The sequence below is a fragment of the Manis pentadactyla genome, chromosome 3 (assembly GCF_030020395.1).
Source record: "Manis pentadactyla isolate mManPen7 chromosome 3, mManPen7.hap1, whole genome shotgun sequence".
NCBI classification, from domain to species: Eukaryota; Metazoa; Chordata; class Mammalia; order Pholidota; family Manidae; genus Manis; species Manis pentadactyla.
The window spans coordinates 200,711,546-200,730,096 of record NC_080021.1 but is presented as its reverse complement, the minus strand read 5'-3'; the positions used below and the strand labels follow the sequence as shown (position 1 = coordinate 200,730,096).

The following is an 18,551-nucleotide window of genomic DNA, read 5'->3' as shown; positions in this document are numbered from 1 at the left end:
GCCTCCCCCCTCAGGAAGACAACTCTGGGGCTCTGCAGCAGACTTACAGCATCCATCATGGATTGGAGAGGAGGGAAATTCTGTTAAATACACCAATTCCCTATCAGAAGCTCATTTCATAGAAGCCACCTATTTCAAAGGCCACAAATGGCTGATGGAGAGTTGGGAACAGATCAAACCATTTTCTGTATTTTGAATGCTTTATCTCAGTAAATGGACTTAAGTTTTTTTTTTTTTTTTTTTTTAAATAATTATTTTTTATTGAAGGGTAGTTGACACACAGTATTACATTACATGAGTTTCAAGTGTACAACACAGTGGTAGAACATTTATATACATAATTCTAGGTTCCAGCTATCACCCTACCAGGCTGTTACAATATCTTGACTATATTCCTTATGCTATACATTACATCCCGGTTACTAATTTATTTTACTATTGGAAGTCTGTCCTTCTTTTTTTTGTGAGGGCATCTCTCATATTTATTGATCAAATGGTGGTTAACGACAATAAAATTCTGTATAGGGGAGTCAATGCTCAATGCACAATCATTATTCCACCCCAAGCCTAATTTTTGTCAGTCTCCAATCTTCTGAGGCATAACAAACAAGTTCTTACATGTAGAACAAATTCTTACATAATGAATAAGTTACATAGTGAACAGTACAAGGGCAGTCATCACAGAAACTTTCGGTTTTGCTAATGCATTATGAACTATAAACAGTCAGTTCAAATATGAATACTCATTTGGTTTTTATACTTGATTTATATGTGGATACCACATTTCTCTCTTTATTATTATTATTTTAAATAAAATGCTGAAGTGGTAGGTAGATACAAGATAAAGGTAGAAAACATAGTTTAGTGTTGTAAGAGAGCACATGTAGATGATCAGGTGTGTGCCTGTAGACTATGTGTTAATCCAAGCTAGACCAGGGCAATAAAACATCCACGTATGCAGAAGATTTCTCTCAGAACAGTGGGGGTGAGGTTCTAAGCCTCACCTCTGTTGATCCAAAATTTCTCACCTGATGGCCCCCCTGCGACTGTGCCTGTCTTAGGTTGTTCCTCCCTTGAGGAATCTTACCCGTCTCTGGCTAACCAGTCATCTTCCGGGGCCATACAGGGAAATGTGAAGTTGGTAAGTGAGAGAGAAGCCTTTTTGTTTGAAAAAGTTAGCTTTTTACTTCTTTGCATATTTATGCCCTGTGGCTTCTATGCCCAGCATTTGTCTTGAGGTATCTTTACCACTTGGAAGAATTATGATACTCGGTAAATTTGATATGAGGCACGAATTCTATTTAAGGGTTGTAATTAGGAAGGAAGAAGAAAAGCTGTAGAAGTAGCAGGCGGAAGAAAACATGGGAAGATTGATTATTTCTTTGACATATCTTCTTGTAGAGTAACTTCAGCATATATAGGTTTTAAGCTACTACTTAAATTGCGCACACACATTAACATAATAGGAGTATAGTTACATAACCAAAGCATATCTGTAATTACCAGCCATCTGCAGTGAAACCAAGAAAACCAGTTAGGCACCTTAGGCATTTGTGAAAACTTATCTATGATATGGTGGATATTGTCCAACTGAACTTGAACAGTCTGAGAGAAATCAGACAAATTAAAACAACCCATTCCTGGGGACTGTTCACATGCCATATGTTCTTTTAACAGTAAATAGTCTGTAGTTGTAAGAGTTTGGAGCGCTACAATTTGCGCTTCTCCAAATTCTTGGTTGAGTTCCAACAGTATAGATCCAGTCAAATTTGTTGTTTTACTGTATGCACAGGCCAGCTTAGATATCTCCTTCCTCATTCCCATGGCAAGTCCAGGAACTGGTGGGATGAGTGCATCTACAGCTGTAGCAGTGCGTGGATCTTTGTTGGGGTTTTTTGATGATCATCTTCTGGCATGAGTCTTCCAGAGAGTGCAGATGTTGGAAGTTCTTTTTCATATCGTATCTTAGTTCATTTTCGGGGTAGCCCAATTAGGCTTTGATCCTCTGTATAAACACAAACAGACCCTTTGCCTACACTTTTATATGCCCTTTATACCCTTGTGTAGAACTCGTTGGAGGTTACCACACAGGAACTGCCCTTTTTTTTTTTTTTTTTTTTTTTGCTATCACTAATCTACACTTACATGACGAATATTATGTTTACTAGGCTCTCCCCTATACCAGGTCTCCCCTATAAACCCCTTTACAGTCACTGTCCATCAGCATAGCAAAATGTTGTAGAATCACTACTTGCCTTCTCTGTGTTGTACAGCCCTCCCTTTTCTCCTACCCCCCCATGCATGTTAATCTTAATACCCCCCTACTTCTCCCCCCCTTATCCCTCCCTACCCACCCATCCTCCCCAGTCCCTTTCCCTTTGGTACCTGTTAGTCCATTCTTGAGTTCTGTGATTCTGCTGCTGTTTTGTTCCTTCAGTTTTTCCTTTGTTCTTATATTCCACAGATAAGTGAAATCATTTGGTATTTCTCTTTCTCCGCTTGGCTTGTTTCACTGAGCATAATACCCTCCAGCTCCATCCATGTTGCTGCAAATGATTGGATTTGCCCTTTTCTTATAGCTGAGTAGCATTCCATTGTGTATATGTACCACATCTTCTTTATCCATTCATCTATTGATGGACATTTAGGTTGCTTCCAATTCTTGGCTATTGTAAATAGTGCTGCAATAAACATAGGGGTGCATCTGTCTTTCTCAAACTTGATTGCTGTGTTCTTAGGGTAAATTCCTAGGAGTGCAATTCCTGGGTCAAATGGTAAGTCTGTTTTGAGCATTTTGATGTACCTCCATACTGCTTTCCACAATGGTTGAACTAACTTACATTCCCACCAGCAGTGTAGGAGGGTTCCCCTTTCTCCACAGCCTCGCCAACATTTGTTGTTGTTTGTCTTTTGGATGGCAGCCATCCTTACTGGTGTGAGGTGATACCTCATTGTAGTTTTAATTTGCATTTCTCTGATAATTAGCGATGTGGAGCATCTTTTCATGTGTCTGTTGGCCATCTGTATTTCTTTTTTGGAGAACTGTCTGTTCAGTTCCTCTGCCCATTTTTTAATTGGGTTATTTGTTTTTTGTTTGTTGAGGCGTGAGAGCTCCTTGTATATTCTGGACGTCAAGCCTTTATCGGATGTGTCATTTTCAAATATATTCTCCCATACTGTAGGGATCCTTCTTGTTCTATTGATGGTGTCTTTTGCGGTACAGAAGCTTTTCAGCTTAATATAGTCCCACTTACTCATTTTTGCTGTTGTTTTCCTTGCCCGGGGAGATATTTCAAGAAGAGGTCACTCATGTTTATGTCTAAGAGGTTTGTGCCTATGTTTTCTTCCAAGAGTTTAATGGTTTCGTGACTTACATTCAGGTCTTTGATCCATTTTGAGTTTACTTTTGTATATGGGGTTAGACAATGGTCCAGTTTCATTCTCCTACATGTAGCTGTCCAGTTTTGCCAGCACCACCTGTTGAAGAGACTGTCATTTCGCCATTGTATGTCCATGGCTCCTTTATCAAATATTAATTGACCATATATGTCTGGGTTAATATCTGGATTCTCTAGTCTGTTCCATTGGTCTGTGGCTCTGCTCTTGTGCCAGTACCAAATTGTCTTGATTACTATGGCTTTATAGTAGAGCTTGAAGTTGGGGAGTGAGATCCCCCCTACTTTATTCTTCTTTCTCAGGATTGCTTTGGCTATTCGGGGTCTTTGGTGTTTCCATATGAATTTTTGAATTATTTGTTCCAGTTCATTGAAGAATGTTGCTGGTAGTTTCATAGGGATTGCATCAAATCTGTATATTGCTTTGGGCAGGATGGCCATTTTGACGATATTAATTCTTCCTAGCCACGAGCATGGGATGAGTTTCCATCTGTTAGTGTCCCCTTTAATTTCTCTTAAGAGTGACTTGTAGTTTTCAGAGTATAAGTCTTTCACTTCTTTGGTTAGGTTTATTCCTAGGTATTTTATTTTTTTTGATGCAATTGTGAATGGAGTTGTTTTCCTGATTTCTCTTTCTGTTGGTTCATTGTTAGTATATAGGAAAGCCACAGATTTCTGTGTGTTGATTTTGTATCCTGCAACTTTGCTGTATTCCGATATCAGTTCTAGTAGTTTTGGGGTGGAGTCTTTAGGGTTTTTTATGTACAGTATCATGTCATCTGCAAATAGTGACAGTTTAACTTCTTCTCTACCAATCTGGATTCCTTGTATTTCTTTATTTTGTCTGATTGCCGTGGCTAGGACCTCCAGTACTATGTTAAATAACAGTGGAGAGAGTGGGCATCCCTGTCTAGTTCCCGATCTCAGAGGAAATGCTTTCAGCTTCTCGCTGTTCAATATAATGTTGGCTGTGGGTTTATCATAGATGGCCTTTATTATGTTGAGGTACTTGCCCTCTATTCCCATTTTGCTGAGAGTTTTTAACATGAATGGATGTTGAACTTTGTCAAATGCTTTTTCAGCATCTATGGAGATGATCATGTGGTTTTTGTCTTTCTTTTTGTTGATGTGGTGGATGATGTTGATGGACTTTCGAATGTTGTACCATCCTTGCATCCCTGGGATGAATCCCACTTGGTCATGGTGTATGATCCTTTTGATGTATTTTTGAATTCGGTTTGCTAATATTTTGTTGAGTATTTTTGCATCTACGTTCATCAGGGATATTGGTCTGTAGTTTTCTTTTTTGGTGGGGTCTTTGCCTGGTTTGGTATTAGGGTGATGTTAGCTTCATAGAATGAGTTTGGGAGTATCCCCTCCTCCTCTATTTTTTGGAAAACTTTAAAGAGAATGGGTATTATGTCTTCCCTGTATGTCTGATAAAATTCCGAGGTAAATCCATCTGGCCCGGGGGTTTTGTTCTTTGGTAGTTTTTTGATTACCTCTTCAATTTCGTTGCTGGTAATTGGTCTGTTTAGATTTTCTGTTTCTTCCTGGGTCAATCTTGGAAGGTTATATTTTTCTAGGAAGTTGTCCATTTCTCCTAGGTTTCCCAGCTTGTTAGCATATAGGTTTTCATAGTATTCTCCAATAATTCTTTGCATTTCCGTGGGGTCCGTCATGATTTTTCCTTTCTCGTTTCTGATACTGTTGATTTGTGTTGACTCTCTTTTCTTCTTAATAAGTCTGGCTAGAGGCTTATCTATTTTGTTTATTTTCTCGAAGAACCAGCTCTTGGTTTCATTGATTTTTGCTATTGTTTTATTCTTCTCAATTTTATTTATTTCTTCTCTGATCTTTATTATGTCCCTCCTTCTGCTGACCTTAGGCCTCATCTGTTCTTCTTTTTCCAATTTCGATAATTGTGACATTAGACCATTCATTTGGGATTGCTCTTCCTTTTTTAAATATGCTTGGATTGCTATATACTTTCCTCTTAAGACTGCTTTTGCTGTGTCCCACAGAAGTTGGGGCTTAGTGTTGTTGTTGTCATTTGTTTCCATATATTGCTGGATCTCCATTTTGATTTGGTCATTGATCCATTGATTATTTAGGAGCGTGTTGTTAAGCCTCCATGTGTTTGTGAGCCTCTTTGCTTTCTTTGTACAGTTTATTTCTAGTTTTATGCCTTTGTGGTCTGAAAAGTTGGTTGGTAGGATTTCAATCTTTTGGAATTTTCTGAGGCTCTTTTTGTGGCCTAGTATGTGGTCTATTCGGGAGACTGTTCCATGTGCACTTGAGAAGAATGTATATCCCGCTGCTTTTGGATGTAGAGTTCTATAGATGTCTATTAGGTCCATCTGCTCTACTGTGTTGTTCAGTGCTTCCGTGTCCTTACTTATTTTCTGCCCAGTGGATCTATCCTTTGGGGTGAGTGGTGTGTTGAAGTCTCCTAGAATGAATGCATTGCAGTCTATATCCCCCTTTAGTTCTGTTAGTATTTGTTTCACATATGCTGGTGCTCCTGTGTTGGGTGCATATATATTTAGAATGGTTATATCCTCTTGTTGGACTGAGCCCTTTATCATTATGTAGTGTCCTTCTTTATCTCTTGATACTTTCTTTGTTTTGAAGTCTATTTTGTCTGATATTAGTACTGCAACCCCTGCTTTCTTCTCACTGTTGTTTGCTTGAAATATGTTTTTCCATCCCTTGACTTTTAGTCTGTACATGTCTTTGGGTTTGAGGTGAGTTTCTTGTAAGCAGCATGTAGATGGGTCTTGCTTTTTTATCCATTCTGTTACTCTGTGTCTTTTGATTGGTGCATTCAACCCATTAACATTTAGGGTGACTATTGAAAGATATGTACTTATTGCCATTGCAGGCTTTAAATTCGTGGTTACCAAAGGTTCAAGGTTAGCCTCTTTAGTATCTTACTGCCTAACTTAGCTCGCTTATTGAGCTGTTATATACACTGTCTGGAGATTCTTTTCTTCTCTCCCTTCTTGTTCCTCCTCCTCGATTCTTCATATGTTGGGTGTTTTGTGCTGTGCTCCTTCTAGGAGTGCTCCCATCTAGAGCAGTCCATGTAAGATGTTCTGTAGAGGTGGTTTGTGGAAAGCAAATTCCCTCAGCTTTTGTTTGTCTGGGAATTGTTTAATCCCACCGTCATATTTGAATGATAGTCGTGCTGGATACAGTATCCTTGGTTCAAGGCCCTTCTGTTTCATTGTATTAAATATATCATGCCATTCTCTTCTGGCCTGTAGGGTTTCTGTTGAGAAATCTGATGTTAGCCTGATGGGTTTCCCTTTATAGGTGACCTTTTTCTCTCTAGCTGCCTTTAACACTCTTTCCTTGTCTTTGATCTTTGCCATTTTAATTATTATGTGTCTTGGTGTTGCCCTTCTTGGATCCTTTCTGTTGGGGGTTCTGTGTATTTCCGTGGTCTGTTTGATTACTTCCTCCCCCAGTGTGGGGAAGTTTTCAGCAATTATTTCTTCTAAGATACTTTCTATCTCTTTGCCTCTCTCTTCTTCTTCTGGGACCCCTATAATACGGATATTGTTCCTTTTAGATTGGTCACACAGTTCTCTTAATATTGTTTCATTCCTGGAGATCCTTTTGTCTCTCTCTATGTCAGCTTCTATGCGTTCCTGTTCTCTGATTTCAATTCCATCAATGGCCTCTTGCATTCTATCCATTCTGCTTATAAACCCTTCCAGAGTTTGTTTCATTTCTGCGATCTCCTTTCTGGCATCTGTGATCTCTTTCCGGACTTCATCCCATTTTTCTTGCGTATTTCTCTGCATCTCTGTCAGCATGTTTATGATTCTTATTTTGAATTCTTTGTCAGGAAGACTGGTTAGGTCTGTCTCCTTCTCTGGTGTTGTCTCTGTGATCTTTGTCTGCCTGTAGCTTTGCCTTTTCATGGTGATAGGAATAGTCTGCAGAACTGGGACGAGTGACGGCTGGAAGGACTTCCTTTCTTGTTGGTTTGTGGCTCTCCTCTCCTGGGAGAACAGCGGCCTCTAGTGGCTTGTGCTGCGCAGCTGCGCGCAGATAGGGTTTCTGCTTCCTGCCCGGCTGCTATGGAGTTAATCTCCGCTGTTGCTGTGGGCGTGGCCTGGCTCTGGCAGCTACTCCAAAATGGTGGAGTCGCGTTGGAGCAGGAGCTGCTGGGAGGCTATTTATCTCCGTAAGGGGCCTCCCTGCTCCCTGCAGCCCAGGGGTTAGGGTGCCCAGAGATCCCGGATTCCCTACCTCTGGATTAAGTGGCCCGCCCTGCCCCTTTAAGACTTCCAAAAAGCACCCGCCAAAACAAAACAACGACCACAAAAAAAAACAAGAAAAAAAATTTTTTTAATTAAAAAAAAAAAGGTGGTCGTTCGTTTTTCTTTATTCTCCGGTGCCAGCCTCAGGCCTCTGCTCACCGGTCTTTCTGCCCTGTTTCCCTAGTATTGGGGTCCCTGTCCCTTTAAGACTTCCAAAAAGCGCTCGCCAAAACAAAGCAGCAAAAAAGCAAAAAAAAAAAAAAAAATGGTCGCGCGCTTTTCTTATGTCCTCTGTCGCCCAGCCTCCAGTGCCTGCTCACTGTTCTTGCTGCCCTGTTTTCCCAGTATCGAGGGCCCTGCACTCTGGCCCGGATGGCTGGGGCTGGGTGTTCGGCAGCCCTGGGCTCCGTCTCCCTCCCGCTCTGCCTGCTCTTCTCCCGCCGGGAGCTGGGGGGAGGGGCGCTCGGCTCCCGCGGGGCCGGGGCTTGTATCTTACCCCCTTCGCGAGGCGCTGGGTTCTCTCAGGTGTGGATGTGGTCTGGATATTGTCCTGTGTCCTCTGGTCTTTATTCTAGGAAGGGTTGTCTTTGTTATATTTTCATAGATATATGTTGTTTTGGGAGGAGATTTCCGCTGCTCTACTCACGCCGCCATCTTCCGCCCCTCCTGGACTTAAGTTTTAAAAGCTTGGATGTCAGGAGTGCTTAATTTTCTTGACTTTATACAGACTGGGAGGAAAACTAAAAATCGGAATGAATGCCAATAGTTATATATTTTTTCTTTCTATTTTTAGGCATAACTGGGACTCTTGGTTACCTTTGGAATTATTAATGCCACTTTATATTTATTTTACTTCATTGAATGAAATTATATCTGTGAGCTCCCTGCTACTACTGCAAGGGAAATTTAGTATGTTTTATTTCTTCCTTTCACCTCACTGCTCAGATTTTATGGAGAAAATGTGGCATTTTATTTTCAAATTATTTTTACATTGTTCTGCTTTTAGTCCTAGAATCCTTTACTACTAGTTGTATCAAGCTCTACAATCACATTTAAATGATTATGGAGGCTTATTTGTACATACATCATTATGGAGGCTTAGTGTTTCTTCTGAAACCTGTCCTTCTTTTGTAGGATATTTTTTCTGATTCTTTTGCTGTTGTTGGACTGGAGTTATTTTTGAACTTTCTTTTCAGAAAAGATACACATACGGATTTCTTTAAATTGTAAAATATCTGAAAATGACTTTTACTCTTATATGTAGTAGAGTTTGACTGTGTCTAAAATGGTATTGTCATAATCCTTTTCCTTCAGATAGTTCTCTGTAAATGTTCCAGCAGCTTCTAGTAGCCATAGTGGAGAAACTTCATATCAGTTTTATAATTCCGGGTTTGTCTCTCTCTATGCAATGAATTTTTCTTTGAAAGGTCCATATAAATGGAATGTTTGGATTATTTTCCACATTAATTTTCTTTAAAAAGTTCAGAGACTTTGTATATATATTAATATTCTATTGGAAACCAAACTCCTACAGTTGCAATATCGTCTACTCAGGGGTTAATGATCTGAATATACATTAGTAAAAGGTACCAGAAAAATCGTAATATTTGAAAGGGCCCTGAGGTGGATTATTTCATTGACCAAGGAATTCTTTATAATGTAAATAATCTCATAATTAGGATATTTTCTATGTATAAATGTTTGCAAATTTCATTAAAGTCAGTCATACCAATTTTCTCTAATTCTGAACAATCCTACTTTATATACTTGCGGTTGGATTAATTGATGGGGTTAGTGTTTTCTCTTATCCCACATAGGTGGACTGTACCATTACTAAATGTTTATTTCTAAAATCTGAATTGTGGGGTCGAAGTCAGGCCATAACAAGTGCTGTGCTACCTCCCATTGCAGAGATCAGCTGTGGCCGCCCTCCGGAAGTGCAGCATGCGGTCCTGGTGGGGAATCCCAGCTCCAGCCTGGGCAGTGTGGCTCACTACGTCTGTCAAGAGGGCTTTGAGAGCCCTGGAGGAAAGATCACTTCTGTTTGTACAGAGAAAGGCACCTGGAGAGAAAGTACTTTGATGTGCACAGGTATAGACTCCATTCCACAGGGTTCCTGTATCCTGGAAGCAAACAGCCAGCAGGAGGAGGGGACCTAGAGCCAGTTTTTGCTCATTCTGGGTACTGTGCCATTTACCTGGGTAAGCATTTGGCTTTAGGTTTGTCAGCTAAGTCCTGAAGATTCAGAGGGTGGCTTTGGAAAATAAATTAGATACAAAATTTTGTGCATCCATCTTTTGAAACTTGTTTTAAATCACAGCGATTCCTGTCTTCTTTGCTTGGCTGGCTGAGTTATTTTTCTCCATGGACCATTTTCTTAGAGTCACATACCTAAAAGTCCTAACTTAGCACATGCTGACAGCTTTTCAGAGAAAAGGTAGTGTAATAGATGAAGAGGTTTATAATGTTTACTTTTATTTTTAAAATAAAATTGTGGTAAAATACACACAACATAAAATTTACCGTATTTTATGTGTTAAGTATGTTCACATCATTGTGCAACCAATTTCCAGAACTTTTTCATCTTGCAAAACTGAAGTGTATACACATTGAACAGTAACTGCCCATTTTTCCCTTTCCACAGCTCCTGGCACCACCATTCTACTTTCCATTTCTATGAGTTTACTAATTTAGATACCTCATATATCTGGAATCATGTAGTATTTGTCAATTTGTGACTAATTTATTTCATTTAGCATAATGTCTTCAGGTTCATCCATGTTGTCACAAATGGTGGGATTTCCTTCTTTTTAAAGGTTGAATAATATTCCATCGTGTGGCTATATCACATTTAGTTTTTCCATTCATCCATTGGCGGACACTTGTGTTGCTTCCACCTTTTGACTGTTGTGAATAATGTTGCTATGAACATGGGTGTGCAGCTATCTCGTTGAGACCCTGCTTTTAATTCTTTTGAATCTATACCCCAAATGGAATTACTGGTGAAAAAGAGTTTTGAGACTTCAGTTCAAATTCCAGTAGTGCCATCTATTAGCTATGTGTCATCAAGTAAGCCATTGTTCTCTCAGAGCCTCAGTTTCCTCATCTATAAAGGGGGAAAATAAAGTCTGCTTTTCCTACTTCAGAGAATTGTTGAGAAGGGATCAAGTGATTTAATCTATGGGGAGCATTCTGAAATTTTAAAGAACTGTGCATATGTTAGGTCTTCTACTTCTGAGATTGTTAGCCTTGCTTGAAGATCTTTTGCATCAAGACTGTGTACTTCCACATACTTTATTTCTCATCTCTGCCTCCAAGAAACGAAGTGGGAAAAGACAATGATTCTTACCATTTCTGATGGTTGGTTGGGGGCGGGCGGGGGTGACAAATGATTGTCACTTGAATGGCTCTGGGAATATATTTCTAGATGTTGCATTGCTTCACTCTAAAGACAGATCTCTGAAGAGGGAAATCTCAGGGTAGCTTTGATCTGGGTCTCTGGTTTGACTTGCCCTAGATGTATGGTAGAAGGTCTTGAGTCTTACCAACTAAACTTTCCCATAGGAAGATCTAGCCAGAGCAAGCAAAATATGTGGCCTGCTGGTGATTATTTGGCCATAGAGCAATGGTTCATGACCATTTTAGAGATAGGGATTTGATGAAATCTATCACTTCATTCAATAGATACCTATTGATATGTGTGAGGTACTATGCTAGACACTACATTTTTTTTTTTTTTTAAATACAGCTGCTAGGAACAAAACCCAAAATAACAGTGACCAAATGCAAACTAGAACTGTTTCTCTTTTTCACATGAAAGAAGTTTGGAGGTAGACTGTCCAGGGTTGGTTTCCTGGCTTCACCATCATCAGGGAAACTGCCCCCTTCAACCTTTCTGCACTACTTCCTGCTGTAGACACTACATTCTTAGAATTTACAGGGCAGTAGGGTAAACAGACGTTTCTCTAAAGAAATGCACATACACGTATACATATAATGTTTTACAAATCTGAGGTGTTCATGGACCTCTGAGGTCCTTGGGTAAAGCGGCCCTGGAGTAGATGGAGAACTCAGCTCTGCTGCTGAGGCCCTGTTGGTGCCATGTAGATTTCACAGTCAGTCATCACCACCAATGTAAGAGATTTGAGGCTAGAGACTGCAATCACAGAGACAAAGAAGGGTAGACATGGATAAGAACCCAGAGAAGCCAGGGCAACCTGTAATTAACATAAGGATTCCACTCTTCATAACTGGGAAAACTGAGAAGAGCTAATGCCATATTGGACCAGACTGATGGTCATTTCAGCCTGTTATTTCATCTCTAACAGCACCTCTAAGAGTTAGTGGAGGAAGTGAGGCAGCTGTCTTATGGGATGCTGAATTCAACATCTGGGGAAATGTTCTTGGCGCAGAGCTACCTATGGAGTCGCTCGGTGAGAGAGCTGGGCATAGCTTCTGGACCCTCAGCCATTTGCTTCATTGCTCAAGCGACTCTGCCTCCACCATTCAGAATTCAGTGGGGGTGCCAGGATTAGTCACGACATGAAAAACCAGTGGATCTGCATGGGGCATAGTAAGCTATTAATTAGCTGATGCTGGTAGAGCACTTTGAAGAACAAACATGTTATGTAACTGCTAATTATAATTACCATCCTCAGCCTGCCACCTTTCGCAAAGTCTGTGCCTCCAGCTGCAGCTGTTTCCAAGGGTTTAGGCAAGCTTTGATTTAAGAAGAGAAAAGGCATTCTCTCTGAGAGCTGTGATCTTTCTGTGAGGAGGCCTCCATGCCCTCAATCAAGACTGGCAGTTAAATTCAATTTCTGCAGATAAAGGGGGTGATTTACATGCTGATTAGTTCCTGGTGCTGCACAGAGGACTGCTGGGTGGGGAGGTAGGAGAGGCTTCTGGAAATGTAGTGAGAGATGGCTGACTAGTATGGCTTCTCAGCTGCCCCCGTTTGCTCCCCCATTTCCTTACAGGATCCTCCCTGTGTGTTATCTCCCTGTGGATATTTTGTATTTACCTCCCTCAGTGTTCACTTTTGAGTTTTCCCCCCATCTTCTACTTTTCTGCCTAACCTCTGAATGCCTGAACCTCTCTTCTCTGTTTTCTTCATGTTTACCCCTCTTTTTATACTTGAATGTTTAGTTCCCAATTGGGTGGAATAATTTTCTTCACCAGGCTTGTTTTTAGTGAGCCATATTTTTGGAGCCCCTGTTTCTCTGGATTAGTAGTACGGAGCTGGGTATGTTTTGAATGGGGCGTGAACTGGAGCAAGGTGGTGGGATTTTTTTTTTTTTTTCAGGCCAGTTTGAACTGGAAACTCCAGACAGCTGAGAATTAGGCAACTACTTTAGTGTCTGGAAAACCCCCCGGTGGAAGCTTGAGATTTAGTGAGTTGGTTTACCTTAAGATCAAAGAGGCTGATTCATTCTTGATAAGACTGTCCTCAGCTTTCATTCTCCACAGGTCATTTGGCTTTTTATGTTTAGAATCTTGAGTTAATAATTATAAGGTTAACACTCACTGCATGCTCTTAGAAGGGTGACATCTCTACTGAAAGACAGACTGTTTATTCTCTGGGAAACTTTCTGAGTCTCTTCACCTGATTCAATCTCTGAGTCCAAATGCTCCAGGCCCCCCATTTGCCTCTGTCTCTTCTGTGTTGTTGGTCCTCCTCTTCAGCCCAGTGAGTGCTCATTTGCAGCTCTACACATTTCAGAAGGAAAAGAAAGGTCAGTTGAAATAAATGGACACATTGATCTAAACAGCCACACAGCTGGGATTTGTTTGAATATGTGCCTAATGTTTGGACTGTCAAGCATTAAAGCAACTTTTCATTGCACACCAACTTACATGCCCTGGGCTCTGCTAGGGGCCTTAATGCTTGTCCTTAGAAAAATCCTGTGAAGTAGGTATTGTTATTTTCATCTCACAGATGAGTAATGTGAGACTCATAAAGGTTGAGCAACTTTCACAGGGGTCATTCAGTAACTAGGAAATGGCAGGGAGAGGATTTGAACTCAGGTCTGTAGGCCTGGAAAGCTCATGATCTCTACCAGTGTTTCCTAGGCTCAGATTATATGTACAGCACCCTGACAGTGTTTGCCATAACGAAGTATGTACTTAAAAAGTTTCTTAAAACAACTATAGTTATAACTTATAATTTAAATTTATCGATCAAGGAACACTCGGTAATATGTGTGATATTGTGAATTTGAGGAACATGATTTACTTTTTTCTAATTTATGCAAAAATCAATACAAAAGGAACATGTAACAATTTATTCATGCCACCAGAAATCATTCTAAAGTGTATAATGCATTTTAGGAAAGTACTACTCTAAGCCATGCTATTTCTACCTTTTTTTGTGATTCTAAAGATTAAAAAAAAAAAAGGAAACATAGCAGGACATTTATAGCCAAACATGCAAAGTAAAGTAGTGACCTTGGGAAGCCATACCCTCATTTCAATCATGCTGCTATTATCAAAGGTGTCTGTTTAGGTTTAGGAATTGCCTTTGGAAGCAGTTTATGAGTCATATTGGAATATCAATCATATTATTTTTGAAATCAGATACTGGTTTTGACTAGAAATGACACTGAGTTTGGCCCTTTAGCTAACTCACCTGAATTTATGGATGACCTTTTACTGTTTGCAGAAATAAAGAGAAAGGATGTGCAATTGGAAACCAGGAGAGTATGCTAGACCAAACCCAACCCACAGTGGGGCTTCAGAAAGAGTAGGCTATGCTCGGTCCTACTCTTTTCTCAGCCTGCTGAAAGAGAATCAGGCATCCAGTACCTCCACTTCACTGTAGTTCTCTCACCAAGGTCACTTATGACCATCTAAGTGTCAACTTCATTTTTTAGTCTCAGTTCTCATTCCTTTTAACCTTTCCACAACATTTCACATTGTTCATCTACCTATGCATTCGTCCATCTATTCAGTCAATCAACCAAATAATAAATATCTTAAAAATATCTATGTCCAAGGCACTGTATTAGGTTCTGGGGATAGAGAGATAAGCCTGGTCTTTGCCACCATAGAGCTTACATTTAGGAGGGATACATATATGCATATCAGAGAGAGATGAAGGTATGTATATTATGTGTATTAGAATACTAAAAGACATAAATTTACAAATATATGTACATTTACACACACACACACATGCACTACAAATGGAATCTAAAGCAAAACAAAGGTATTAAACTTTACTCACTGAGGCTTCAGTTCCCCACATCCAGTGCAGACTTCACATGCACGCCATGGGGAGCTTCCTTTTTTTTAAAGCCAGAGATGCCAAAGTGTCCTACAACTGGGCAAGCCAAGGGCCTGCTCTACCTCTCCCCAAGGTCAGACTTCAGACCTGATCGTGGCCCTGTGGGCACCCCGTCAGGGGAGAAAGCCGTATGAGAGAAGAGAGGCTGACCTTGCCCCCAGCGCCTTCAGGACCTGCTCCAGGCCCTTCTTGGGAGGGAAGTAAAGAGGTTGAGGGAAATTGGGAGATTGGTGGGAAGGAAGGGAGATAACTTTTGAGGAAGCAGACGCTTTCAAATCTTCTCTGTCCTTGACTTTCTTGGCCTCCCACTCTCTCAGCCAACCTCCTACCTGTCTTCTGTATTGCTCTTTCTCCTCTACATGCCCCTGGGGTCTTGGGGTTTCCCAGGGTTCTGGTTGCCATGTGTCCTATGCAGATGTTTCATCAGCACCCATAACTTTAATTGCTGTCAATTACCATTGATGATTTTCAAGACTATTTGTTCACTTGGCAAGCCTGTAGATAACTCCTCTTCAGCGTGTCCTAAACACACTTCATTGCTCTCTCACAAACCCGGGATGCTCCCTCCTATATTTCTTATGAGAACAGTAAAAGGCAATCCACTCAGTTTCTCAAAGCCTGGCAGTCAGCATCCCCACTGTTCCTGGTCTCTCATGCCCTGTTGTTTCTCCTACAGCATTGTCTCATGGTTTTAATAACAGTGCTCTGATTTCCTCTGTTCACCTCTTTGATGAATACCTGCTGCCCTGCAAAGGCTCTTGGCTTTGGAGTCTGATACACTTGAGTTTTGGATTCTGACTTGACTGCTTATACCAGCTGAGTGATCTCTGGCAAGTTACTTTTTTAAGCTACAGGTCTATAAAATGGGCACAATAGTATCAAACTCATGGATTATATATTTTTAAAATTAAATTTATTAACTTTTTTCGAATTTTATTGAGAAATAATTGACATACATCATTGTGCACATTTAAGGCATACAGCATGATGGTTTGATCCACATATATTGTGAAATGACTATCATGGGGTTATTTTGAAGATTAAATAAATGAACCATTTAAAGTACTATACGTACTCTCTTGTCCACAGTAATAACCCAGTTCCTCATTGAAAATAATGAAATGAGTGAAAATAATGTTCACTCATTATTGATTGTATTATTGCCGCTTATGGCTGCTGTGAAATGAGATCAAGGCTAAAGACCTCTCTCGCCGTGTCTGGCATACAGTGACCATTGAATAAAGGGTGTCGTTTCTCTCCTCGGGTCCTCCAGTTCCTCTGTACTTCAGTGTCTCTTTCCAAATACGCCAGAGTTATCTTTCTGAACATGAACATTTCCATCATCTTCCTGCTTTTCGCTTTCCAGTGCTCCTTGGAGTAAGTCTGCACTTAGTCTGAGAGGCAGGGTTCCTCCCAGTCTGGCCCTGCCGTCCGTCTGCAGCCTCCCATCCCCACCTCCCTGCTCTTCTCTCCGACCGCTCTGAGTCTGCAGTCCAGGCCTGCTGTGTGTCCGCGGCGATCTCTTCCCCGCTCTGCAGCTGTTTGGCCATCAGGGTGATGCCTGCCGTGAGGCCAGCCTCCTCAGGCCCTCCAGGGACAGTCGGTGGCTCCTTTCTCTATACTCAGCAGGACTTATGTGATGTGTGACTTTGTTCTAATTCTGATCGAGTTGCAATTGACCTGCATATATATTTGCTTCCCCCGTTAGACAACGTATTCTTGAGGGAAGGACTTCCGTTCTGATCGTCATCACAGCCCAGTCCTCAGCATGGAGGGGGCTTGGCTTTCAGAAATTGTCCCATACGTGGTGAATAACGAGCCCACAAGAGCCAGTTCCAAAGAGAGCTTCCAGAAACGTTGTCAGTCACCAGTACCATTGGAATGAGGCTGTCGTCTCCCAAGTCATCTCTTTTAAAAAGGCAGCATTAATGTGGATGTTTAATATCTGATTCCTTTATCAAGAAGTCTTTCCAGCTGATTGGTAGACACCTGGAGGGAAAAGCAACGAAATTTCGTTCAACTGCTTCTTGGGATGAAATATGTGACATCCCATAATCAGATCTGGGTCCCATCTGTGCAGAGAGCTTGGCACTGGGTGGAGCAGATGGCATTTTTGAGATGTCATTTGCAGTTGTCATAGTGAATGACAAAAAAGGAAACTTTCACTTCTCCTTCCCAATCTCTGCTTGGATGGCAAAGGGGTCCCGAGTACAAAGGAAATTTGCTGTCTTGGCAACCCAGAGAGAAGGTAGGGATGGGTTGTTTCCTTTTCCTTCTGGACAAGTAGTGAGTTAGTATCAGAGGGATGTGTGAATGAGCAGAGGAGGTCCAGAGCTCTGGGCTTTGAAGGGCGGAGGAGAGGAAATGGCCAGGAGTAACTGGGCCTTGTTCAAGCTGATAGAAGACTGGGACCAGCACCACCTTTATGCTATCCAGGAAGGTGAACGGATAGGATCTCGGCATCTCTTAGGGTACCTGTATCTACAATGGGAGTAGTTCTCTGATTTTAATGATCTCTGCTCTGGGGAGAGGTATTGCTGTAGAGACCCCAGAATGCTTTAGACAATCACAGGTGATCCTCTGGGGTCTCTCCAGGAGGTCACATGTTTGCCTCTCTCTGCCTCCATTTATTCTCACTTACTGATATCTCACCTGGGCTTACTCAAGACACCCTGACGTCTTTGTAGGATTGCCCTTCATTGGTGGTGGGGTGGGGGTGGGGGCCAAGAAATGGGGCAGATTTGTCTCCTATCTCCTGTCCTCAGGAGGTGTTCCTTGCCACACACTTAAGGCTGCACATGCTTGCGTGTGCAGCAGGGAAGCCCCAGGAGACAGGACAGGGTCTTTGTCAAAGCCCCTGCAGGACTGGCACAGGAACAGGAGAGGCTGAGAGGTTCTAAAGCATCCATAGGGGGTTTCTGAGTCAATGGGAGAGCTTGAATCTGGGCTGATGATATTCCTGTTTGGTGAAATGAATATTCCTTCCTCAGCGACGATAGTATGGTAACTTCTATCTGCAGGGCATTTTTGTGTGTGTGTGTGTGTGTGGTGCTGTTTTAAGTGTAATTGTTTTCTTAATTTCATTTTTACAGTGTTCCTTGCTGGTGTGCAGAAATACATGTTATTTTTGTACATAGATCTTATATCCACAGCCTGGCTTAGCTCCTTTCTTAGCTCTGTAGTTTTTGTTTTGTTCTATGAATTTCTGGGGATTTTTTTTTTAAATTTTTAAAAAGTATTTATTAAGTACCTATTGTATACAAAACACTATGTTAGACATTGAGGGAGATAAAGGACTAAGAAGAATTCTTGCATCCTTTCTTGGTGTAGAGGTAGGAGGAAGCTTGAGAAGAAATTTTTCTTGATTCTCTGAGGAAGACTTAACAACAGTAACCATCATTATTTAAAAACCTCCTCTAACAGATCCCACTGCCTTGGGCCCGGCAGTAAATGAGAGAAACTGAGGAAAGGATTATCTCTCTCCTGGGGATTTTTTTATCGACAAGATTATGTTTTGTGCAGGTAGAGATGGTTTTACTTATCTGCAGGGAATTTGACTTTAAGAGATAAAAACTTAGAACCTTGCCCTCTTCCCAT

General features: G+C 41.1%; 1 protein-coding gene across 6 annotated transcripts in view; it reads left to right on the top strand.

Annotated features, from left to right (window-relative positions):
• The window catches only part of SUSD1 (sushi domain containing 1), a 131,349-nt gene that overhangs the window by 39,215 nt on the left and 73,583 nt on the right, over positions 1 to 18,551 (top strand). For all 6 annotated transcript variants that reach the window (XR_005030832.2, XR_005030831.2, XM_036915656.2 and 3 more), the window contains exon 6: positions 9,581 to 9,760. Coding sequence is in view for 4 of the 6 variants with exons in the window: in XM_036915656.2 (XP_036771551.2) it covers positions 9,581 to 9,760 (180 nt within the window). In the remaining 2 variants the exon portion in view is untranslated. The remainder of the gene's footprint in view (positions 1 to 9,580; positions 9,761 to 18,551) is intronic.